This window comes from Clupea harengus, chromosome 3, assembly GCF_900700415.2.
Source record: "Clupea harengus chromosome 3, Ch_v2.0.2, whole genome shotgun sequence".
Classification (NCBI taxonomy): Eukaryota; Metazoa; Chordata; class Actinopteri; order Clupeiformes; family Clupeidae; genus Clupea; species Clupea harengus.
Window position 1 is genome coordinate 8,627,998 of NC_045154.1, and position 27,142 is coordinate 8,655,139.

Consider the following 27,142-nt stretch of genomic DNA (forward strand, 5'->3'; position numbering starts at 1 on the left):
ACAAACCTTTGGTAGCTACTAGGTGGAATTTATATCAGATCAACTATTTTCCACAGTCACAAACACAGAAGGCTGTCCCAGCAGCTTGATCTGTAGTAACCCCATCCATGGCGTTTTTATGTCTAAAAATACCCTACACTAAAGGAAAGAACATGTTTTACATGACAGCTGCGAGGCACCATGGCTGCCGTTTCTTATCTTCTTTCGTCTAAGCTGAAGTTCAGTCAAGTTCGCTCACGAAGACTTGACAAGGTCAACATAGTTGTCTCCAACATGGCTGACAGGACATGGGCCACACTGTAGGCTGTACCTGAAGGCTGAAGGTAGGGATTGTAAAAGCACCCTGAAAGGCTGATATTTCCCCATCTCAAAGCCTCAGTCCATCTGTAAGACATCCAGATATTATATGTCAGAGTATATGGAGTGATAACGATCTCTGGCGTCTTTAAAGCATTTTTTCCACTCCCTGGAAGGGCACACTCATCTTGGTGAGAGACTCTGTAAGTACATAGGCAGACAGAGAGGAGGAGGTTTCGTATGTGTATATGTGCGTGTGTCTGTGTGTGTGTTTGAGTGAGTGTGTGTCTGTGTGTGTGTTTGAGTGAGTGAGTGTGTGTGTGTGTGTGTAGAGAGCTGCAACCTTAGCCACTAATAACCCGAACACCGCGCTCTCTCGCCACCATTCTCCATTTCAGAACCAGCCCTTTTACCTGCTGGCTGCCCCAGACCTACAGAGCCAGCATCACGCCTGGGGAAATCTGTGTCCAGTGGCGGCACAACTGAGCCTCACCAGGGGTGCATAGTCATCCATGGATTTTGAAATGAGAGACGGAGAGGCCCGCAGAGCGCAATTTAGTCCACCCTGAGGTCACAGCCTGTGGGACGAGCGGCTCCCATGTAAAAGCGAGGCGTCGGTTGACACCGGTTCTTATGGGTCAACTCTGAAAGTGGACGGAGCTGAATGTGCAGTTTGGCACAAATCCAGTCTCTCATGATTGAAGGATATGTCTGGTCTTTCATCACAGGAAAAAAAAAAAAAACAGAAGAATGTCCCCTCGTGTCTTTGCCCGAGGAAAGAAATATTGCTTTTGGAATCGCCTGTCAGTCAGTCAGCTATGATAACTTAAGCTGCAAGCAGTGCAATACAACCTACCACAGCGGTGTATTGAATTCACTTGGCAGTTAGGAAATGCCAAATGGGCATCGCTGATTAGGGTCCCTAATGGCTCAGGCTGGTGTTAGTGACCTGAGCTAAACGAATCACATGCTTGGCCTGGTGGCACTGTATAAAAAGCTCCAAGCAGAATGTCACTGTCACCGTCAACCTCTCTCAGAGTAAGCTGATGATGGAGGCCTTCTCTCGAACCATGCAAGTTTGTTTGCATGGCTCTGGAGGAGCACGCTAATGGCTTTGCTGTGTGAAGCTGATCTGATCTCCAAGGAGGCCAAGCGAAGGGAGAAGACCACTCCGCCCACCCCTGTCTCAGCTGACCGCAGATTTAGCCTTACTCTTGTTCCTCACTGTAAAGTTTCCCCTCTGGCTGACATTACTGTGGCCACATTACTGCAAATCAGCACTTATAATCTACAAAGTCATCAGTAAATGTTTTTAAAAACCCCTAAGCCTGTGGAACCTCTTAAAAACAGCATACTGACCCTCAATTGACATCATTCCATCTAAACTAAACTCAAAATCATTATGTTTACATCCTGTTTATATGGCAGTTAAAATACCAGTGTAGAAAACTCACTGAGCAAGCAAACTCATTTGAGTCCGTAAGTAACCTCTTTAATATATTGTCAATCACAAAGGGAAAATCACGCTCGGCTCCAGACTAGCAGCGTCTGAACAAAATTACCCTAGCAGAGTATTTAAAGAAAACAAGCAGAGCGGAGTACAGCGGAGGCAGCCCCTGTGAGAAGAATTTGTTTTCCCTTCTCATCTGAATCAAACGCTGGCTTTTCTGTTGGTGGCCTCCCTGATGGAGGAATGCTTGTGGGCTTGTGTGGACTCCTCTCAAATCGTTTGTTTGTGCTCCACTGGCACACAGCTGGGAGGACAAAGGCACGAATCTGGAGCACGTCTAATGATGGGAGGGTACAGCCGCAACCATCAGCCCCATGTCTGTGATTACACGAGGAAGGTGGCCAGCGCTTTTTTGAACCAGAGTGCTCAGCTCCCTGCACCTGGAAAACTCATTCTTGACTATTGCATACTTTTGTGTGCAAAAATGTGTGCAAATGCCGCAGCCTGATGTCATTCGTGAGAAGAGTGCCCTCTTTGAACTTCAGGGGTCCCTGGTGTTTGGCACATTGACTGGTGCGTATTTGCGCATTCCGAAAAGGGAAGCCAATGAGGGGTGCAGATAAGAGATTCCTTACCAGCAAATGGATCCATGCGTGATCTCACTGCATGCGCTGCTGAAAGATTGCGATATGAAAAGGCCTTCACAAGCTGTTCCAACTGGCAAAGGGGCGAGAGCAGTTGGCATTGGACTTTTGACAGAAAGAAATGGATTAGCTGATCCTCATGAATTGAAGTAAAGCTAGCATGTTTAGAAGGATTCTTCAGAAACACATCTTTTACATAATAAAGGAAAACAGAAATAAACTGGAACATCTAGTGTCTTGCATATATTTATATATTTTACCTTCTATAATTTGCTTGTGAAGCACTTTCTTGAGTGTGTGTGTGTATATATGAAGGTATATACACGTGTGTGTGTATATGTATAGAGAGATAGAGAGAGAGAGAGAGAAAGAGAGAGATGTGAAAATGAATGTGTGTGTGTGCGTGTGTGTATAACATTATATGGTTTCCTCTGTGGTCTTGTGCTTCTCAGTTGATGCAGTAGCACAAAATCCGGACATAACATTCTACCAGTTATGAGGGGAAAAAAGCATCTAAATTCATCATCATCTTCCCATGCCCTGTGTATGTCATCTTGAACTGGTTGTGAGTTCATGCATGTTTATCTGTTGGTACTTTGGGGTGTGTTTTAAAGAACGGACAAGAACATGTTGACAAGACTGTCAATATTTGCCTTGATTCTTCTCAATGTCAGAGGGTTAAAACTTTCCGTGGCAGCACGCTGTGCAACTCTTTCCCATCTGCCCTTATATGGAGTCTGTCTGCCTCTCTCTGAGTACACAGAGAGTGGAGAGGTTCAGGTTGGACGCTCGATTTGTGAGGTCCAAAGGCTCGCCTGATTCTTTATCCCCCCCCTTTCCATTCCACAACACTGTAAAACTTCTCGGTATGCACTTACAGTCATGCAGAGCTTCTTCGCATTACTTTCCTGCTTGTGTCATACGTCCACTAGACTGAGGCAGCGCTGGGAGAGCGAATGAGGGAGTCATGCTGCTGCAAATTCACCAAGAAACCAAAAAAAGGGGCTGACTCTGATGACGGATCGACATCAGATCAGAGCTGGACGCGTACCAGATTAGGACCAGATCAGGAACAGTTCAGGGCCAGATTACAGCCAGATTAGGACCAGATCCCTTCCAGAGTCAGCATCTCTCTACAAACCCACATAATGATCCGTTCACTTATTTGACCTGTGTTCAGTAGAAATGTGTGGTAAGCAAATAGAATATCTTGCACTGTTGGGGCAGACGGCAACCAAAGAAATACAGTAGAACAGTATTATGATACGATACCACCCTCAGAGTGTGCATGTTTCATCTTTTTTCTTCCCCAACCCAAACATCCCTCATTGTGTAAAACGTAATGAGAAGCCACTTGTTAGAAGGTTCTAAACTGTAGTTAGCACCAGTGGGGTGGGATTAAGAGTGCTGCGTGGTTGAAGGCAATATTTTGGGTGCTTGTGTGGGAATACCCAGATTCAATGCATTCCAGTGGTTTTAAGTGGGCAGTGAGAAGTGCACAGGCTGTGCTGTGTGAACTACGCCTGTGTGTGTGTGTGTGTGTGTGTGTGTGTGTGTGTGTGGCTCGCAGAGCAATGGCACGCCATACGTGAGGAATGCGAGGCAAAGCCACAGTGCTCAAGTACCTGTCTGCTCCCCACCCTGAGCCTGCCAGTAAAACCTTTCACCCTGGATTTGTTTGTTCAGATGCTGTGACTGACTGGTCCTCCCCCCTTATTCTTCCTAGTCAGATTCACACACTATTTGGGGAGAAAAGCCTGGCCATAGCCATTTCCTCTCTCTCTCTCTCTCTCTCTCTCTCTCTCTCACACCACACACACACACACACACACACACACACATACTCATTCTCTCTGTGAGATTTGATCACTGCCTGCAGGCCATGCAGGCTGAGATAACAGCACACGATGAGAGAGTCTAATTATCCTCTAAGGCTCAGCATCGCTACTGACTCATATCCGAAGAGGCCGAGAGGGAGATGAGTGAAGAGACAGAAAAACAAAACAACACGGCACGACCTCTCTGAGTACAAATCCTCGTTATTCCAATTTCTGGGTCAAGCCTGGCGGCCAGTGGCAGGTAGATTAAGTGCTGCCTGAAGGGAGAGGAACATTAGGCCCAGCGAGCAGGTCTGTGGAGAAACTCACCGAATGTAATTTAGTTCACAGAAATGTGAGGTATAACTATGCTTTTGCAAAAAGATGTTAAAAATTGAATGGCTTTGTGCAAAAGCAAGCCTTTGTCACTGCGAAACTCCTCAGCAGAGAGAGAAAGAGAGAGAGAAAGAAACACACACTGATATTTATTCAGCTTTAATACAGTTTGGGTGGGGAAGCCACAACTCAGAGAGAGAGAGAGAGCGAGAGAGACAGGAAGTTATTGAGTGTGTGAGAGAGGACATTACAGGAGCACTGCAGTGACTGCATGTAAAAAAAAATGGTTAATTTTCTTCTCTTAAAAAGTTTCCTATTTTAAGACAGATGGAATGGAGGAATAACATTTATTTCAAGACATCTTTTTTTTCTCTCTCTCTCTCTCACTCTCGCACCCACACACGCACGCACACACACACACACACACACACAAACACACACACACATATTTTTCTCTACCTTCATGAAGCATAGCAGTTTAACTACAGACTACATCCCACTGTGGAGTAGCTCGTTCCCTATACATGGTAGATATGACATAATCTCGCCCCTGTTATCTAGCAAAACTCCACAGAGTTTAGTTGATCATCCAAGTAACCCACAGAGGAGCTTTAGTATGAACAAACAAACAAACAAACAACTGCTGCTTTGAAGTTAAAGGCAGTTATCAAGAAGAGACCACTTGTGGTGTGTTAATTTGCATCTCACTTCTTGGCTTTTTTGAGGTGTCCAAAATAAGCCCCCGCTGCTGACTCAGAAGAGCCGTCTTCTGGTTTCACGCTCAGAATGTCCTTGGATTAGAGGGGCGCTTCTAAGGCTCTGTGGTATTCAGACAGGCAAGGGACACTCACCACCCTCCTTGTGTGACCCGGCCTAATGACCCATGAGCCAACCACAAGGCTTATGTAACATTCTGGCATTATAACAAATAACCTTTTTTTATGAGAAAGGTTAGGGTTGTGAGGTCTAGTTAGATTTGGAAACACAAATGTGCTGGTCCTTCTTGAAGAGATTTTCGAGACAAGGTACTAACAAGAGATAGTTTGAGATAGTAGATACAGTAGATAGACAGGGGAGGAGATGGGTCAAAAAGCTTGGAGGTTGACTCATTTTATGTTTATACTTCGGTGTTGAAAAATGTACTGCCAGTGTTTGGATTTGGATGCAAGTATGACGACAATACACAAAGGCTGAATTATATTGGTTTTGACCCTTTAGATTGCTAAACTAAGTTCTGGAATAAAAATTGTGAGATACATTACTGATGTTTTATAATGAATACAACTTAAAACTGTTACTTGAGTGAAAATACATTTACAGGGTAAATCCATTTCCTTCCATGTTGTGTTATCTAAAGTGATGATCCATGTGTAACTGGGTCTCTGCCTGGTCTTCACTCTTTGAGAAAGGGGGGGGTGATGGCATCAGAGAGAAGAGTGCAATAAAGTAAAAGAAAAAAGAACAAAGAGAGAGAGGAAAAGACAGTGAGGGTTAAGAAAGACGGGACATCTCTGACGAAGGCTGTAGCCTGTATTTGGAAATAGCGCATCTTCACTCTGAGACAGTGAGCAGCCACCCTTGTTATGAAACAACCTGCGCTGTCCCTCAAAAGCAGCACGCTCCCAAGAGACTGTTTGAAGTGGCAACCCTCCCACAGGCAGGCCTAAAATAGGCAAGAGCCGACTCTTGGCGCTCTCCCATTCATTGCTGTCTGTCATGTGAGTTTATATTACGGCGTAATCCCACCCGTAGCAGATTCCTTCTGGTCTAAACAAGCAGACCATGTGTGTCCGCTGCCATCAGCCCCTGGGCACACTCCAGGCATGACGTCACTCTCACATCCAGGAAAGGTAAGACATTGGGGGCGAGGAAAATTAAACCTGGGTCTGCTCTGCCAGTAACTACAGCTCCACAAGGCTCCACCATCACTCTTTATTTTGAATGTCTATGCTGTCACTGCATAATAAATTGAAGAAGGGCTTATTAAACAGTTAAAACATACAATTTAAACATTAGCAATGTTTTGAGGGTCACAGATAATATCAGCTTGTGTTGGTCGGTCAGTCTCTATAACATTCTTAAGCCTCACAAATGGTGTGTGTGTAAGTGTCAGTGTGTGTATGTGAGTGTGTGTGTGTGTGTGTGTGTGTGTGTGAGAGAGTGTATATAGAAGGGGGTGGGGTGTGGGAGCGCTCTCTTTCTCTTGCAAATGCGTGTCTGTCCATGACACATGGTTTGAACAACATTTCAACTTGCAACCGGACTTTGCGAATAAGGGGTAAACAAACTGTCATGGTGTGATTTCAACACATACCACCATTTCTGGTGTTAATTGTACAACCTTGTCACATACTTAGAACCTTAAGGCCATGGGGACAGAGTCTTTCGCTTCATGGCAGTCAGCACTTCAATCTCCCTCTGATCAGTCAGTCATCTGTCATTGATCAAACAGTCTGAAAAAGTCTGTTCTTGGAAAAAAAGTAAAATAGGGTTTAAATTTACAAACCTGTGGGGGTTGAAAAAGAAAAAAAAATCAGACCCAGAGACAGATGAAAAAAAGATTTGTTTCCTGACACATGCAGACTTTCTTTTTTTCTGAACCTTTCCTATTTCTCCTCTCACTCAAGTTTCTGCTGAGGGAGGCAAGCCAGCTCCACTTGGCTCAGCATGGAATCCATGCTCATTTGGATCTACAAGCGACGAGGAGAAAACAAAAAGCTTTCAACTCAGTCCAAATTCAGACCTACAGTACTTATCTTGGACTCTGTGCTGAGCAAAACCTACTACAAGAAAACACAAACAGGCCAAAGCTTCAGCTCTAGAAGGCCTTGTTCTCTTTCTTTCTGTCCACTGCAGTTTCACAGAAGCACAGTGTCTCCATTAAGAATCCCATCCTGTTAACATTAAATACCCGCGCCAAAGACAGAAATCATTATAATTACGCGCAGCCCTGAAATCTGACAACTGGCCTTGAGGGTAGGGATGAATTGGCGAAAATTGGTATTTGCGCTTGGGAGCTCGACTCCGGCTCGACTCCTCTCGAAATGCGAAACTGCTGCTCGTAACTCTCAGAGCCGGGGCGGTAGGAGCTCCAATTCATCAGCTCGGCGACAGAGAGAAATGCAGCGGTGCTGAACCGCACTGCCTTCCCTTTCCTTGGCTTGGCTCTTCCACTCCGCCACTGCGGTTTACGGAATTCAAGCAAGGCCAAAAGACTAGCACTGGAATAACAGTTCTGGGGTAGTGTGCAACGCTTTGTATGTGTACGTGTGTATGTATGTGTGTGTGAGTGTGTATGTTTGTCTCTCTCTCTCTTTCTGTGTGTGTGTGTGTGTGTACCATCTGATGACTTAACAGAAAAGACGTGAAATAAGTGGTGGCAGAAGTGTGAGTGAGTGTCAGTGTGCTAAGGCTCTCTGGTGCGCGTAAACTGGGCACAGGCTAATATTAAGCATTAAGTGTAACATTTCTTTAAAGGGCACGGGGCAGGCCTCAAAGCCATGCAAGTGTGAAGACAGCTGAAGCAGGATGCCAAGAACAGTGACACAGACCCACTCATGCACACACACAATACAGATTTAGCCCAGGGCAAAAAGAGCTATCTCGGGGATCAACAATATGCAGTGAGACAAGCGTCAGACAGACTCTTCTTTATCTGAAAATCTGGATCTGAAAAAAAGAGTGATCAGTGATTTGTGTTTTAACACGATAATGAGATATTTGATGTAATGACTGTACTCCCACCTACAGGTTTGGTGAAGTGGTAAAGTTGTTAGCTGAGTCTTGGACATAATTAAAATTGATTAAGTAGTTTCTTAATATACCAGGTATCTGAGCTGACTAGACCCTCTTAAGGTGACCAATTAAGCCAATCTAACAGCATTAGCAGGCAGTATCACAATCTATAAGTGTTGGTTCAGTGATGACTGACACTTTTAGCCCAAGTGCATCTTAGTAAAGTCAATTCTGCTTGTTCTTGTGTGTATATATATATAATATATATATATATATATATATATATATATATATATATATATATATATATATATATATATATATAATATCAATCACTGATGTGGCAGGGCCATGTTTACTAACATGCCTCCTCTCCCCCACTGACACAAAAAACGCAGGAGAAACAAAAGACACATGACCTATTAGCACCCAGTTAAGACTAGGCCTTACACACTCGCTTTCAAGTGAGTCTGAGAGCGGAACATAACAGGGCCGAAATCACTGCCAGGCAGGAGGGATTAAACCCAGCAAAGGCTGCAGTGCCTTTACCACACACACACGCACACCTTATACACACACACCTCATACCAATATACACTCATGTCCAGACATAAAAGTAGCTGCAATTTCTGTACCACATAAACACACATGGATGCATGGAGCCAGGCGTGCACACACAGACACACACAAGCTGTAATCCTTGCTGACATTTACGTAGGGTACTGCGTCAGCCATCTCCTCTACACTCAAACACCCCCCTCCACACACACACACACACACACACACACACACACACACACACACACACACACACACACACACACACACACACACACACACACACACACACACACTCATGAGGGAGAGCTAAGGTAACAGGCTGATGGGTGGCCGGGCCCCTGTTGTTTGCTGGTTGGGATTACAGCTCAGTTCCTCAGGGCCCCCATGAGGCCTCTCACTGTAAATGACTCACTCCATCATGCAAAACATCAGACACCAAAAACACCCCAATGTCCAGGTATGCACAGAGGTGAACCCACTCTCTTACCCACATTTCTGTTTCTCTCTCTCTCTGACACACATGTACAAATACCAGTGGGCAGGATGTCAAACCGTCGACTGGCAAATCCCAATATTCAGAGAACAGAACTAACAACTCCAAGCAACTGATGTTTGGCATCATTGAAAAAAATGTGTCAAAATACATTCATTGTTCAGTGAACAAAAGACAAAGAGAGAAACACAGAGAGAGAGAGAGAGATAGAGAGAGAAAGAGAAAGAGAAAGAGAGAAGATGTAGAGAGTAGAAGAGGAAGGAGAAGATCAAATATGAAAATAAATAAATAAAAAAATGCACACATAGCTGAATTTTCAAGTAACCCTCAATAATCCTGTTTACACAGTGAAATCACTTAAGTCCTGACTGCCAACCCCACAGCCCTAGACATCAGACAGCAGCACGTTCCAAGCCCTGACCTCTGATTCAGTGTGGCGTTTGGCTCACCGTGGAGCGGTCAGGACCTAGGCTACACCAATAAAGCCTCTATGAGTTGCGACGACCCTCAACGCATACACACACACAACACACACACACACAAACATACACAAATCTCATGGTGGAATCTAACAGAGCAGAATGCAACACAAAGCTGCTGCACTGCTGCCAAACTCCTTCCACTCCAGGTCCTGGTCGGGTCTGGTCTGGTCTGGTTCTCCACTGGGGTGGAATGGCACTCCCTGCCCCGAACACATGGCTTGAATTTCGGCTTTCCAGCGTGCGGCCGGGGCCATTGCACGAGCCCCAGACATGCCTAGCTCCTAATATGGAGTTCGTTAGGCAGGCTTCCCCTGAGCAGCAGAGCCGAGCTGGGCTGAGTTGAGCTGGACATCCTACTCCTCGTCCACATGCACTGAGCCAAGAGCGAGAGCAGGACACGGTGACAGTGTGACACTCAACAGAGTCATTACAGAACAGACCAGAACAAAGACATTACATTACAGAACAGAACAGAACAGGGCAGAATTAGAAACCATCTTGAAATGAGTGGGACTGTACAGCAACCAATTGTTGTGTACAAAACAGGGCACTGGGAAACAACCGAGAACATAACAGGACATAACAGCCAATATAGACATCAGGGCATTCACTCAGATGCTAAAACAGACCTGATTCAGATACTATCCCAGAAGGTAGTGTGATGCTGTTTAAACAGCCCCCATGCCCCGGTTCAGCATATTCCAGTCAGTTCAACTTTTTTTGTTAAACCGATTTTTTACAGATTATTAGCAGACACAGACAAAATAACACAGAAACCTTTCACTTTCTCAAACCTAACTTAGCTGCCCATAATCTTTGAGCATATGTTTAGCACAGAATACCATAACTCTCTTTTAAATCACAGAATCTCCCCCCCCCCCCCCCCCCCCCCAACAAAAAACAACAACTACGACCAGAATACAAAAGCCTTAATTTAAAACATGAATAGTCAAGGGAGAAAATAAAATCAACCAATACATGTCCTGATCAAACAATAATTAGGCTTAGGTTTTGTAGTTAACCCTCCACAACATCCTGTTTTGGAGGTTCTGGTAGTTCTTTAAAAGACACTCCCCTTCTTGGGAACTTTCCAAACTGTTACTTATAGTTCAAGGTCTAGACTGAAAACCAGGGGAGAAAGGCCACATGTCCTTATTTGGTTAGTCAGGCTGTAATTTGGCCGTCCATCCATTTAAATACTTCCCAGAGCACAGGCTGTCCCAAACCGGGTCACAGGAAGGCGCAACAGCGACATCTACAGGAGAGAATGTGGCAACTGCAGCTCTGCTGTCCAAACAATCTCACAAGCCTCCCACACGTGCAAGAGACAATAGAGGGAGGTATTTTAAATATTATACAAGCTGTAAATCGAGCTCCGCAGCATCGCCCAGGGAGCTCATCGCTGAGGCTCGGGAGCCCTGGCGTTCATGCTCAATGTGATACCCCGCGTCAGGGCTCGCATGAGAAGACGTGTGTGTGGTTTGACATTCTTTCGCTTGGCCCTAGAAGGAGCCTGGCAGGACCACTGGGCCTTCCAACTAAATGTCATTCCCTTCCCAACAGGCCCCAAAACAGCCCCAGATGGAGAAGCAGGGAAATGTACTGGTGCTTCATGGGCACATGGAACCTTTTATCATAGAAGTCTAGCAAATGGGTTGCTTAGGGATAGAAATGGCTTTTTTAACACTTCAGAACTGGTAGAAAGTGAATAGGGAAATAACCCTTTTACCAGAGGACTACTTGGAGTAGTATCATTCATGATTCTACTTTTGGGACAAAATAAAAAAAATTGTCTCCGCATCTGAAGAATTGAAAGATTCCTAGTAGCACCACTAAGGCCCTATGGAGCAATGTTCTAGTTTGTTTCATGCTTACATCTGCTGCTTTTTAAGTATTCTCTGCAGCTATGAACAATGCAATGCTTAATATGTTGGTAACAACGACTACTGAATTGAGTTTAAAAAGAAGAGAAAAGCACATACACAAAATTTCCATTCTTTGAAATTCTTTTTTGTTTTATTTTTTTTTCCAGGGAATACAAAAAATACTTTTGTGACCAGATAAATATTATACATACAGCATCATTTTTCATGTTCATAATGTCATCATTGTCACTATCTCAGTGGGTTAAGAAAGCCCTAAACTCTATTGAAATGAAGGCGCTAGTTTTTTTTTTTTTTTTTTCTGCTCCGGTAAGACACACCACATTTGTCACCACATGTTTCAATATCTTCATTACATTTATTGTTTCAAATAGAAAACAACAACAAAAAAAAAACTTCATTAGTAGTGGTTTACCCACAACAGACATCAGAAGAATGGGAGTTATTATAATCTCGCTTTTTTTGCGAGAGACAGCTGTGACACCGCTACATGAACTCCAAAAAAAAAGAAGGTAGAAGATTGGCGTCAGGACTTCAAAAGCATCATGGTACATGCTCATGGAATGCACAGTACTTACTTATGAATCCTTATTATTGATCATATTAGTATATGTACTTGATAGAATCTTATTACTTTTTTTTTTTAACACGACAGCATGTCTTTCAGTGACGACAGACAGTCAGGGAGACTGCCACAGCTCTGCATCAGGCCACATAGTTTCAACACACGGCTGACGAGGCCCGAAACGACTCGACAGGGGCAGACAACGATGAAAGCCGAAAGAGGCAAGTTGGCGCAGAACCCAGGAGTATAACAGTGACCAGACTGGGTCCAGTTTGCCATTATCAGGTCAGTACCAGATCAGCTGTGTTCTTATCACCAGACAGACAGAATAAGGCACTATTAGACGAGGCAGTCCAGATTCTGAGGGAGAAATTGTGTTTGTGTGTGTGTACGTTGTGTCCGTGTGGAGATTTGTGTGTGTGTGAGGAATACTCTTGACTTTTGTCGAGAACAAAAGGCGAACATAAAGAAAGAAAGTGAGGTTCCTACACGGGCTCCTTGAGGATGTGGAGCAGAGACAGCAGGAGGGCGATAAGTGGTTATAGACACGGGGCGCATCACCAGCTGCTCACAATGCAGCCAATTAACTACACATCCTCCCAGATAACAGCCGGCGATTCTGGGGCGATTTTGGCCCACGTCTGGCGCGGATCTGCCAATAACGCTCCAGAGTCCTCAGTCATCTGGATTAACGCACGCTAAAGAGCTACAAATGCTTTTTGTCTCACGATTTAGTTTCCTAAATGCCATGCAGGTACAATCGTAAGGAGGAGTCCTTGATATGGGGAGATGCTACGTTTTGTCTTCTTAAAAGAGCAATCAAGTGGATCCACAGAATGAGTCTCTTTAACAGCACATGGTTGGCTTTGTCTGACTCTGAATAATAGGGGACCTTTGTGTTGTGTACTATGACCCTGAAGAGTGGCTCCAAAGAGATCCTTATAAATTAAACTAGATGGGTGTGTGTGAGTGTGACGTGCACGGGCAGGCAGACGTGCGTGTGTGTAGATGAAGACATTTTACTCATTGGGGCTGAAGTTCCTGACCTGCATCTGGTTACTGTCAGTGAGAGCAGAATTAAAACAGAGGTTGGGAGAGAACAAACAGCACTGGGAATGTAAACACGGGGCCCCTTATACAGACTACCGCAGTAGTGCAGTGTGACGATTTATGTTCTTATGTGGAGCTACGTGACGCATGAATGTGTGCACCGCTGTGTGTGTGTGTGTGTGTGTGTGTGTGTGTGTGTATGTGTGTATGTGTGTGTGTGTGTAGGAGGCAGGAAAGGAAGACAGGATGAATATGGGCCTGCCAGCTCAGACTTCGAGCTGAAGATTAGACCCACTCCTTTTGCACACCTCACTGCTGTTTAAAGAGCCGAACCATGTGCGGACGGGTCCAGAGGAAAAGGCCTGCTCGGAGACTTGCAGAAATACTCCTCAGTTCAGGAGACAACCCTGCAGATCTGATACTGTATATATAAGGGAGTATGCTATTCATTCTGTCTGCTGCTGCTCTGAAGCTAACTGACCCCTATGGTTTTGCTGCACAGAACCTAAAAAAAAAATGTAAGTCAGAGGCGACTTCCCCTCTTTATAGTAAAACAAGATGGTGGACATCCTATGACGTAATGGCCAATGGCAAACAAAGCTTTGCAAGCAGTCTTAAGATTGGGTTTTTAGCCATAATGATATGTGTAGTCTCAAAGCTGCTTGCTAAGCCAGTGAGGAAGCCTTGGAGAGAGCGCTGAAACCATGCACTGTAAACAAGGGGGAATGTTCTGAGAGAACTTTTGCGTGGCATTCCTATGGTAATATATTAGTGGTTTAAGCCAGTACGTAAGTAAGACATCCTATTGCAGTGGCTCACACAAGACAAAAACTCACTTCATCCACAGGGTTTTACTCTGACCATTAATGTTGTATCATAAAACACAAGGATACATTATAGCATTTATTGCGTAAGTGTATGCTTATAAAATACGAGGCCTTTACATTTTTTAAATCATGACGATCAATAGACGTCAAGTGAAGCCTGCACGGTATGATTTCTTAGGCCTTGTTCTGTATATACCTAGATTCAGATGGTCCTTGCTTCTGTTTTCACTGAAAGACTCTTACTTACTCAGGCACACGTAACGGACACACACTTACATGACAAACACCCATACACCCTCACACGCATACACTTACACAAGCACACAGCCACTTATCATGGCTTCCGGCAAGTTCGCTAGAGAGATCAGGCTAGCTTGCTTCAAACCCCACCCTCAATCACAGATTAGCCCCTCCCCACAGCTTGACAAGAAACTAGTCATAGGTAGTAGCCCCACCCCTTCTTTGAGAGAAGAAACCAACAACAGTCATAAGCTCCGCCCTCTGCAAAAAAGGAGCAAGCAGCTAGCCAACCAATCGGTGACAGCCAGCCACCCCCCCCCCCCCCCCCTCTTTCAGCAAATGGATTGGCCAATCAGAGGCTGATGATTACATTAAGAACCCTTCTGATTGGCTCAGCTCTCGTCCTCGCGCAGCTCGCTGGGCAGGAACTTGTACTGCTGCTGACGGATCTGGGCCAGCTTCTTCCGCGCCTCCTCTAGCTCCCGCTCCTTACGCAGCATCTCCTCCTGCGCCGCAATGATCTGGACGAGAGAGAGAGAGAGGGAGGGAGGGAGAGAGAAAGAGAGAGTGAGTGTGTGTGTTAGAGAACTACATCTAACAAACAATTTGGCAATATCAATATTAATCAAAGAAGCACCATCCCCTTAAGAACATCTGCAGGATCAGTTGAACTCCTTGAGTCTTATAGAGTTCTTCATGGTCTCAGCTGCCTCCCTTGCACACCAATTCTCCCCAAACAAGTTGCTGGTAATATGTATACTCTACCATCCCCCTTGATTAAAAAAAAACCCTGAACATACCTACCATGTATAGATCTATTCAGAAAATATGCTACTCGCGCTAGCTCAAATAGAGGCAACAGGACAAGGGAGCAGAAGCAAACCTGGCTTCTGTAAATCATTAGACAAGGGGGTTGCTGACAGAGCTATGAGGCTGCATCCCTCCCGTGATCGTGACACTGCATAGTCGTAAAACTAAAAGACGCTCTTGCGAGGCTCAGAGCAGGCAGCATCAGAATGAGTTCCAGGGTGTATTATGGGATCTGCATGACCTATAATTAACATAACTGTAGAGTCATAAAAGAAGGGGGAATTTTTGAAATGTGAGTCTGCAGAACGCATCTAGCCGCTGCCCCGAGGGAGCCGGAGCTTTGGGTGGATTTGGAAGATGACAGTGGTGGATTAGAGGGCGGGGAATACTTGAGAGGTACCAGCGGAGTGAGAAATGCCTTTTGCTTGCTGGGAGACCTAAACACACACACATGCTCATACACACACACACACACACACACACACACACGAGTGCTCACAAACACAAACATGCACACACATGTAACCACACACACACACACACACACACGAGTGCTCACAAACACAAACATGCACACACATGTAACCACACACACACACACACACACACACACACACTTACACTTTCACACATCCTCACTCAAACCACATGTGGAGCCTGACAAACATCTACTCCCACACAGACACACACACAGAACTTTAGATCAATCAGCCCTCTCCAGGCAAATGCCAAACATTGTGGCTGAGAACGCCATGGGCTTTAAAAAGCATCAGGCAGGCAGGCACTCTTCAATTACTCTTCCTCTGGCTCTGGATGAAACGCAGAGGACGGGTCCTCCTCTGGCCCTGCGAGGACTGGGGGAGCATCTGAGAAGCAAACTAAAGAGATGCAGAGAAATCTGCCGCAAGGTACCCAGGGCTACTGAGCCAAGCGCGCTTTCAAGCACGGCCAGCGGCTGGACTGTTTACTTTGAAGCGGGCGTTTCCTAAACCCACATTGCCACACCTCAAACCAGGGTTGGAGATCTCTGGTCCAGAAGTTTTATAACTTGAGTCGCCGATACACACACACACACACTCTTCAAAAAGCAACACTATGGGGACATTTGAGTCTCTATCCATCTCACTGAATGAAGCGACGGGAATGGTGAGGTACTATGTGACCATATGGTAATGGTTAATGACTGAAAAATAGACTAATAGCATTAAGAGGTTCAAAGACAGAGAGAGAAACTCTGAGCATCCAACTCCAGCCATGCAGGTTACATGGATTAAAAGATCACCTGGGCTATGCCACCCACGAATTTGGTCTTGACCACCACGCTGTTGTCGTCGGGTTTGTCGAAGGCAGCCTTCTGAGCCGCTTTCACCAGGTTGTCAGATGCCCGCTTCACCGCATTCCCAGCAGCCTGAGGGAGACAGAAAAGGAATACCTCAGAGAGCAACATACTTCAGCTGTACTTAGTCAAGCTGTCTAACGGGGAGAGGGAGGTGAGAGAGAGAAAAGAGTGTGTGTGTGTGAGAGAGAGAGAGAAAGAAAGAAAGAAAGAGCACAGAAACACCTACTTCCTCAGTGCAGTCATATTGTCTAAGAGGGGAAGGGAAATATGTGTTCTGTGTGAGACATTCAGAGACAGAGATGGAAAAGGTAAAATTGAAGGAAATGAAATAGGAGATGAGAAATAGGAGAGGTGGGGCAAAGGGGAGAAATAGAGGAGGATGCCGACTGACAGGGAAAAGCAGAGGGAAATACACAACACAACAAACAGGAGGGAGATTCATAGCATAGAGACATCAATGGGGAGACAATTCGGAGTTCATCAAAAAAAAGATAACGCAGCATCTGTGGAGCTGAGTGTTTGTGTGTGTGTGTGTGTGTGTGTGTACCTGTAGCCTCCTCATGGCCTCGGAATCCTGATCAGCTTTGACCTTGCAGGCTACGAGTAGCTGGGCGGTGGAAGCGGCCACCTGCTTGGCCGAGGAGATGAGCTTCTCCTCGCTGGCATGGCCCTGCACCGACGCGTTAGCCGCTTCGCAAAGGTTACTGGTGGCCGCGGCAACCATACGGGCCTAAGTGGGACATAAGCAGGTCAAGATAGGACATTCACATTTCAGTTCAATCCAAATATTTAAAGGAGTACTCTGATGGATGCACTATAACATGGTAACAGTGCCCCCAAAATAGCCAGTGAGGTTTAGTTTTTCCCTGGATATTTACAGGAGTGGGTCCTACCCATCCATCAGTGTTGTATGAGGTTAAGTAAATAAACACATCAGGAAGAGGCTGAAGCAGCCTTGACCCTCAAGAGAAGAGGCTGATGGGAACACCTCAGCTGGTCAGACTGGGCACATTCGAAGCCAGTAAGAGAATGCGGGCTCCTCACAGGTTTAATTAAATTCTAAACGTTCTCCATTTGTCAGTAAAGAACCTTCTGTTGACAAAAACTGTTCTTCTAAATGCATTGACCAAGGATTTTCACTTCCAAAAACCCATTTTCAATCTACAGCCAAGGAACACTCATAAGGGTACCACAAAGGCTGTTTAAAAGCAGAAAGGTGTACTGAGGAATTTTAAAACAGCTCCCTTAAGATAAATCCAGAGAATCTTTAAGAAAACCTGAATCCATTTTTTTCCTCTAAGTCACATGTGTATAGGACAGGTAATGGGAAACATGAAGTGCTACTCACGGCGGATATGAGGCCCTGGGACCACTGGCCATCATCTACAGCATTGCCAGGGATGGAGCCCACCTGAGGCAGGGAGGAGATGGGTTACATACTTTTTATGGGAGAGAGTGAGAAAGAGAGGCGGAGAGAGAGAGAGAGAGAGAGAGAGAGAGAGAGAGAGAGAGAGAGAGAGAGAGAGTGAGAAAGAGAGGCGGAGAGAGAGAGAGAGCGAGACATTACTGTACATTTTCCTATTCTCATTATCTTTGTTACTGTTACGTGTTTCTGTTATGTTACATTCAGTGTTTATCATACTGTTTTAAATACTAGCTTTTGAAACACAAGCTAAACAGTCACGCTAATAAAGCTAATTTAAACCTCTGAGAGGGATAGAGAGAAATGGGGGATAGAGGGAGAGAAAAGAGAGACAAGCAAAGTAAAACAATAAACAGACAGACAATATCAAGGATAGACTGGAAGACAGTGAGAGATGTTTGGATACTGAAAGATATCATTAGGGTAGAGTATGACAAGAGTGCAACAAAGACAACAACACCATGTGATGTCATCTTGTACTCACCTTGCCCTGTGCCACTAGCTCCCTCTGAGCAGCAGAGGCGGATTTCACCAGGGCGCTTGTTGCCGCAGCAATGGATTTGGCCGCCTCCAAGATCTGCTCCTCGAAATCCAGAGACTCATCTGCTTGCTGAAACATGGAACAAGGTCATGAAAGCTTTTACAAAAATCAATATTACAACAGGCAACATTGCATGATTACAAGATGTATCAATTTGTCTGTCAAACTGCAGAGCCATTTTATAGAGAGCAGATTTGTAGAATATGAAACACAGTGGCCTAAAAGCAGATGTCTGATCAAGTTTCACAAATATTGAACCTGGAATTAGTCTGTGTTGAGTATGGATCAACAATCTTCTATCATCACAAACCAAGATCAACACACAGAATGAACTCATCTCTACAGTCAATGGAATGAACACTTTTAGTGTGACACCTTGTGGTGTGCAAATGCAATTACAGCCCCCTGCCTCCCATATGGATAATTGCGGAGCCACTCCTGATGGCCGTTGACAAGTTCCCCTCACCATACATCCCTCAACAACACCTCCAAATCCGCAGGTGTGCTGTTAAAAGATCTTTCAAAAAAAAAAAAAAAAACCTTGGCGGACACACACACACACCAAAGGGAAGAAAAATGCTTTGTGGTGTGCTCTGCTGCACCAGACTTCCACATGTCAGAGAGCATGCCAAGACTGAACACACACACACACACACACACACACACACACACACACACACACACACACACACACACACACACACACACACACACACACACACACACACACACACACACACACAAAAAAACATAAACAAACACACACAAACACACACATATCAAAAGAGCAAGTGTCTTCTGGAGACAGGGCGGGACACTGTAGGAATATGTTTGATATATAGTTGGACTGAATAACAACCTAATATATCAAACATATCAGACAGAGCCCTGCTGGGAAGGCTTCCGGATCTACCTCGTCTCAAGAGAATGGGAGGTGGGTGGGGGGTAGGGGGTGGAGATCTAGGGTGAAGTGGGGGCGGTTTGCCAGACATGCATGAGCAGGTGAGGCCCAGCTACAGGTGGCTGAAGAGAGAGCAAGAGAGAGAGAGAGGGAGGAGAGAGTAAGAGAGGGAGAGGAGGAGGAGAGAGTAAGAGAGGGAGGGAGGAGGTGAAGAGAGAGGGACTGAGTCCACAGGATAAATATGAAGGAGAGCCCAGCATGTAGAGGAGGGGAGAGAGGCAGGAGTCCCATGGCTGCCCATTCACACTAACATGGAGTCACAGATTGAGACGGCTTAGATGGCAGACAATCCTTCTCATTAACGGAGGGAGGGTTCAGTATGTCAGGGATACAGTGGGGGGCTGGGGGGGATGTAAAACACACAACACCACACCAGCTCTTTCTACATCCCCTCCTGCAGTCCGATCGGCCCTCATCATCATCATCATCATCTTCACAGCATTTTTAAAGACAGAGTAACTCAGCCTTGAGCACGAATCCCCTGCCCTCTTACTACACCATGGCCCAGCAGGGATGCGGCAGGCTGGCGCTACAGCAAAAGCCAAAGCTACTGCTAATGCTACAGCACTGAACACTGAGTGCTGGTATGACAGCCAGATGACCCCATTGGCAGGAACACAATAGCTGACTCAAGTGGGGGGGGGTTGGGGTGTGGGATGTGGGAAGGGGTGAATATCAGAAATCAGTCATGCTGACATATTTCCAGGATCAGGTAAGGATCAGTGGTGCCAAGACACAAACCACTGCAACACACACACACACACACACACACACACACACACACACACACACACACACACACACACACACACACACACACACACACACACACACACACACACACACACACACACACACACACACACACACACACACACACACACACACACAGATATGTGAGGACACAAACAGGAGTGTGTGTTTGAGTGTGAGTGAGTGTGCATGTGTGAAGCAGCTTCCTCTCTGGCTGCATAATGACTGTTGATCTGTAAATATAAGATAAGTGTTGTATAACAACATTGTTGTACCAAATATGTACTGTACTACCCATCACCACTTTGAATGCTATCTCCAGTTCTATCAACATGATTTGCGGCTCATCGTGAAATTCCCTTGTGTGACTGTCCGTCTGGAGGGTTTATGCAGCTCTCTGCCTTGGTTCCATGCTTCCAAATGACATTTTCTGCCAGAGAACAGAGATAGTTGGTGTGTGTGTGAGAGAGAGTGTGAGTGAGACAGAAAAATCCTGCTCTGACTTTAAGCCTTTTAGCCTCCTTATTTTCCCCGAGTCAGGCAACATGAGCCATGCGGGAGGAGATTAACACACGGGAGAGAGTGTTTCGGCAGGTCTCATCAGCGCTGGCATCTGCTGCTTCTGCTGATATTCATATTAGATCTGAAGCTGTTCAAAACGGTGTATCAAGGAAAATACTATTGCATTATTTATGGGAGGCCTTTTTCTCTGAGTCTCAACCCCTCTACAGCTGCTGTAAATGATCTTCTGAATCATTTTAATTGAAAAATTTGTGAAATTATTGATTATATTGCATCTAAACTAAAGCTAAATACATTTCTGGTCAGCCTAAAGCTCCTGGGAGCAATGCTACATCTGTACAACCTGGAAGAGTGAGTGTCGAAAGGGAGAGCACAGATGGTGAAGCCTTCAAATTCACCATGATTATATATATATATATATACACACTGTACTGTCTATAGACACTTCAATTTTGAAATAAGAAATTCCAGAAAATCCTTTCAACAACGCGCGCATTCTTATTGGTACTGTCAACAGGCTGACAAACCTCTTTTAAGGATACAATTCAAGGCATTAGACAAGCCATTGATTCATTGATTGTAACTCTTGAGGAAACTGTATTAAATCAAAAACCTTCCTGTTGTCTTGATATTCTACCCACAAACCTTTTTTTTTTTGAACTCCCTGGTGATTGAGTAACTTCAAATAGTCAACAACTCTCTCCAATCGGGCATCAAATGAGTAGCCTGGAGCAGCCTTTGTTCCATGTAATTACAAACCTATACATAACTTACCTTGTATAGGCAAAGTTATTGATAAAGTCATTCATCAGCAACTTTTTATTTCTAATGGCTGCCTTGATTCAATCTGGATTTGGCACCCACCACAGTACAAGACTGCCCTTATCAAGACTTGGACCCAACTGAATTGGGTTGGACTATCAAGTACCTTACCAGTACCCATCAGGTATCAGGTACTTACATTGGTTCAAGACCTCTAGTGGAGGGAAGGTTTTTTTTTGTCTCCGCTGGAAATCTTATTTCTGAGCGGATTACAATGACTTGTGGTGTCCCCCAAGGATCAATCCCTGGGCCCCTTTTATTCAATCTATATACACTCCTGTTAGGTCAGATCTTACAAAAAAATTATATTGCTTACCACAGCTACACAAACCAAATGTGTCACCAAATGATTATTATTTGTTTAATTGCAGAAAATTCTGGCACATCTAGGTGTTAATACTATATTTTATGCAATGACAGAGCGAGTCATTTGGACCATAAACTGAGATAAATGTTTTTGGTCCTCACGAAAAAGAACTTAGTCAATGCTCACCTTGATTCCCTGTCCTTTCAGACTAAAACACAGGTTAGAAACCTTGGTGTAATCTTGGACTCAATGTCAATCCCCTTTCCAATTCAATAACAAAATCAGCTTACCATCACTTACAAACATAGCAACAATCAGATACTTCATGCCTAAACAGAACCTAGAAAAGCTTATTCATGCTGTTATCTCCAGCAAATTGGATTACTTTAATGGCTTATTTACAGGCCTATCAAAAAAGCAATTCGTCAAACTGCAACTAAAGTGCCATTGCTGAAGTGCAAAAACAAGGAAATTTGATCACATTCACTCCAATTCAGGTCCTTGCACTGGCTCCCAATCAAGCAGGTAATTAATTTCAAAGCATCATTACTTGCATACAAGTCAATAAATTGGCTAGGGCCTTCATATGTCTCCAATTTGCTCTTGCCATACAAAACCCCCAGAGCACTAAGGTCATCTGATGCTGGCTTATTAACCATTCCAAGAATTAAAACAAAACATGGAGAGGCTGCTTTCTGTTACTATGCTACTCACAGCTGAAGCAAACTCCTAAAATATATTAGAAATGGCAAACTCTTAACCACTTTTAAAACCAGGCTGAAAACACTGATGTTCTGTGCTGCATACACTTAAATCTTTGCAGATTGTCTTAATTGTTTTTATTTTGGTTGTTAGTTGAACTGTTTTATCCTTTTTATTAAGATTAAGCAGTTTTAGCTGCTTTAACGTAACTTTTTTAAGACTGTTTCTATAATGTCTTTCAATGTCTTACGTAAAGCACTTTTCAGTTGCCTTGTGCATGAAAATGTGCTATACAAATAAACGTGACTGCCCCGGCTCTAAAAGCTGTGTGGAGAGGGGCCTTGGAGCACACTGCACACTGAAAGCTGAGCTAAAAGGCCATCAGGCTGCACTGGTCATCAACTCTGGCAAGCGGGTGCCAACAGGAACACTGCTAATGGTAAACAAAAACAGCTAGCACGACACGGAGTCCCAAAGGCTGTGCATAGCTAATGGAAATGTGCGTGAGGTTCACTGCCATTAATGGCTGTAAAACAGATGGGACAGTTCTGGACAAGAGCTGAGTGGAACCGGGGAGCAGGAGACCTGGGTGTGGATGTAGCCACGCTTCTGGAGGGGCTCTGGAGCCACGCCACATCAGGGCCAGGGCTGGGCCAGGTCTCTCCCAAGGGCAGGAGCCTCGAGTACATTCAGCCGGAGCTTGAGAGACACCCCCCCCACCCAAAAAAAATAACTCTGGACCAGACCCAACATAAACTTTAGCATCACCCGAAGGAGCAAGATCTCTAAGTAACACAAACACACGGACAGAACCAACCGTCTCCCCCACCCACCCACCCACCCACCCACCCACCCACACACCCACAACAAACGGCAAAACAACCCATAAGCCAGACAAACATACAAAGCCAACCAGTAGCAGAACTAATGTGGGGCAGATTTGAAAACACTCAGTGCCTGTAGTCCACCCTCTCCTCTCTGTCTGGCCACCCAATCACACTGTGCGTGTCTCATCACTGCCATGCTCACAGCACTGGAGTAATGACAGATCAGTCACGTCAAGGGACATTTCATAACCTATTAGCGGTGTAATAAAATATCAATACAATAACATGACAAAGAATCTTGAAGTAGCTTAGAATATTCTCTGCGTCCATAGCAAACTTGGTAGCTTGTTGCTTGTCTAGAGGACTGTCAAAAAAATTATAAAATGTCGGATATATAAAAACTGAAACAAGGTAAAGAATGCCATAGCACCAAACCAGATGAGATCGTGGTTTACTTCTATATTCTAAGGAGGCATTAATACAGTTATCGTATTGGTGATGTGTGTTACCTTTAAATGCCACTGACTATCACACACTCCTATAGACACAGTTTCACCTCCACCCTTCTCCAGACCTGCCTCCAGTAAAACCAATCTGGTGTGACAGAGACATGCTGGAGGTGATGTTGGCCTGTGTGTGTGTGAGAGTGTGTTTGTGGGTATGAGTATGTATGTGTGTGTGTGTGTTTCTGCGTGACCTAAGAGCCCTGAAAGATATTCCCCAGTGATGTGTTCCGTTACGGGAGTACTGCTAGAATATAGAACAATCATTCTTCAAATGGTCGAGCAGGACACAAAAGAAATGTGTCCTCACCTCAATCTTCACCTCAAATCACTTTACATGAAAAAATATCTATTTGAAAGCAATGGAACAGAGAATTCAGATATCCTTAGCTGCTCTCTCTTGGAGGTAGCTGTGTGTGTGTGTGTGTGTACCTTAGGTTTGGCTCTCGGCTTCAGCTGCTCCAGCTTCTTGGCCGCAGCTTCAATGGATGCCGCTGCGCCTAGCAATTCGGTCTCGGCGATGACAGTGGGATCTTCAGGGTCCACCCACTCTGTTCCTGGGGAGGGAGGGAGGGAGGGAGGGAGGGTTCCCCAAAGAGGGTCAGCAGCAGAAGCGCTACACTTGGCACAAACATGTACACATGCAACACAAACACAAACACACACACACAAACACATGGAATACACTTGTATTCTGAGCCTAGCACATCACCTTGCATACTCCACCTCCATGTAATCTTACAGGTCGGGGCTGCAAATATGGGAGACCAGACAGTTAACACACACACACACACACACACACACACACATACATACACACACACAGAGAGAGAAGCAGGAGGAGCAGTATAAATGACACGCCAGACCCCCAGACAAGTGCCATCTGCCAGTGAATTCACAGAGGGCTACATTCAGAGCACACTTCAAAGAGATCGCTGAATTAGCCGTCGCAGTCCATCACACACTGCACCAGACTAGACCTGACACAGCCTGGTCTAAACCCACCCAAGGTGAGGTCCTGACCAGGAACAGATGTGGACCAGAGTCACAGGCTCAGAACCACTATCGGATTCACAATCTTCAAGCCCTCATTCTGGACTGTGTGTTGTTAGGCTTAATGACAGATTCCCAAAATTGTAATGAATCCTTTACCCTTTTTTTTACATGATGGATCGTCTTGGATTTTTAAGGACTAACGTAAAAGTCCATAAAAACATGGCCACTTCGAACAGCTTGGAGAAACAGATGGAACTTTGTTTTGGCAGATTATATTAGACCCTGGGGGGAATTCTGCTCCGCACACTCCCTCATACCCCCCACTCCATACCCCCTCCCAAAGTTAGCGGCCCCCTCTTGAGAAGAAAGGTGATCTTGATGAACAACAAGGCCCAGCCCTTACTTACCCCCGTCTGCGGCAGCGAGAGGGAGAGAAAACATGGAGCATTAGAGAGGAGAACTGGAGAGCCCCGCAGGGCCGACGGGCCTATTACTACACTGAGATCCCTCTTAGACACACACACACACACACACACACTACCCTTTCTCTCCCTCACATCCACACAGTCATAAACCTAAAATGAGGTTCACACTCTTACATACTGCCCACACACACACACACACACACACACACACACACTAAATTGAGGCTCATAGAGATATGGCAACTGAGCAAACACAGTTGTTGCTGTGTGACCTCAGTGGTGGCTTTGGGTGAACACCTAATATTTCATTCAAACATTCTCAGTCCACCCACACCCCAGCACGAGCCCCTGAGAGATGGTAGCTCCCTCCACTGTGTTCCTTATCATGGCTGAGAGGGCTTTCACAGGTCATGTTTTACTGGGAGGGTAAACGCCACTATCCGCTGGAGGAGACTAAAGTAGTCAGGCTGAGTGCTTATAAAATGCAGCAGGGCAGCAGAATGTGTGCCTGTGATATTTATTTGTGTGTGTGTGTGTGTGTGTTTGTGTTTTGATGTCTGACCAAGGCTGAGCATTTGAGTATGTGTATGAGGGTGTGTGTGTGCGCATCGATATGCACACTGGCTGAGAGCCTGTTGGGTGGAGTAGTCTGATGATGAGTGTGAGGATGTATTCTTGTGGGTGTCTCCTATGAAATGTGGATGTGGTGTGTGTGTGTGTGTGTGTTTCCTTTGGATGATGTGTGTATGCTGTCAGTGGCCTCACCCTTCATGGCTTCTGCGGTCTGGATGAGTTCAGTGACAGAGCTGGCCACTCGCTTGGAGAACACAGTCAGCTGCTGCTTCTGCTCAGCCGTGGGCTTCATTAAGACCTGCAAACACACACACACACGCGCAAATATAAAAAGATATACCGTATACAGAAGAGAAATTCAGATGAACAGAAAACAATTATTCTGTGTACAAACATGCAAAGATGCATAACTCTCTCCTTTCTCACACACACACACACAAATACATGCAGTAACACACAAATCCCACACTCTTGTACCCACCTGGAGGACATGCTCCAGCAGGTCAGCGTATCCGGTGGTGCACTCAATGCCGTAGAGCAGGGCCTTGCTCCTCACATCCTCACTCACCTCTGGGTGATATGCAGCTTGCTATAGGGCAGAGGTCACACACACACACACACACACACACACACACACACACACACACACACACACACATTTTAGTCACTTAAAAGACTCTTAATTAACCAGATTATTTTCAACAAACCTTCTAAATACTTTAGTCTAGTCTTAGTCGATGAAGTCATAGGCCTATTTAGGCAAAATACCTTGTTTATTTTCTGAAACCAAAACATATTATCGATCAAGTAAATAAAAGGTGTCTTTATGAATAAAACAAAAAGGTGCCTTTATGCAAACGTTGGATCACTGTATTTACTCTTTTCACAGAGCAAACTAATGACAAACAGAATGCATTGGGATCATGGGATAAAAGCCATGTGGGCACTAGCTAGGAAGAACGCCAGAAGACCAGCAGCCGCTGACTGCCTACACTCATCCTATTTCACCAGAGGGAAGGAAGGTATGAACAGGGAACCAATAGCACAAAGGCCCTCATGTCATGTGCACACAGGCAAGCAGAATTTAGAAGAAAATGCAGGCTAATTTATTTAAAGTTTAGCCTTGTTGATAAATGTAATCTTGAAGTCTACATTCCATCTCTACTTGAAGTGATGTCTCGTTCTCGTCTTGTTGATTACAAAGGAAGTAGACTTAGTTAACATCTTCCTTTTCAACGATTCCTGTACGTCTTGTCAG

At 45.0% G+C, this 27,142-nt stretch overlaps 1 protein-coding gene across 6 annotated transcripts in view; it reads right to left on the reverse strand.

The window, feature by feature from the left end:
- Positions 1-11,803: 11,803 nt before the first annotated feature.
- Positions 11,804-27,142, reverse strand: part of tln2b (talin 2b) — a 123,986-nt gene continuing 108,647 nt past the window's right edge. For 2 of the 6 annotated variants that reach the window (XM_031564474.2, XM_031564477.1), the window contains exons 52-61: positions 26,366-26,473; positions 26,077-26,182; positions 25,294-25,299; positions 24,603-24,641; positions 24,323-24,447; positions 18,437-18,562; positions 17,878-17,940; positions 17,077-17,259; positions 16,473-16,598; positions 11,804-14,901 (exon numbers count right to left, since the gene is read on the reverse strand). In XM_031564474.2, the coding sequence (XP_031420334.1) occupies positions 14,773-14,901; positions 16,473-16,598; positions 17,077-17,259; positions 17,878-17,940; positions 18,437-18,562; positions 24,323-24,447; positions 24,603-24,641; positions 25,294-25,299; positions 26,077-26,182; positions 26,366-26,473 (1,011 nt within the window). In that variant the 3' untranslated portion in view covers positions 11,804-14,772. The remainder of the gene's footprint in view (positions 14,902-16,472; positions 16,599-17,076; positions 17,260-17,877; positions 17,941-18,436; positions 18,563-24,322; positions 24,448-24,602; positions 24,642-25,293; positions 25,300-26,076; positions 26,183-26,365; positions 26,474-27,142) is intronic. The other 4 variants (XM_031564480.1, XM_031564479.1, XM_031564476.2 and 1 more) reach the window with 3 other exon arrangements.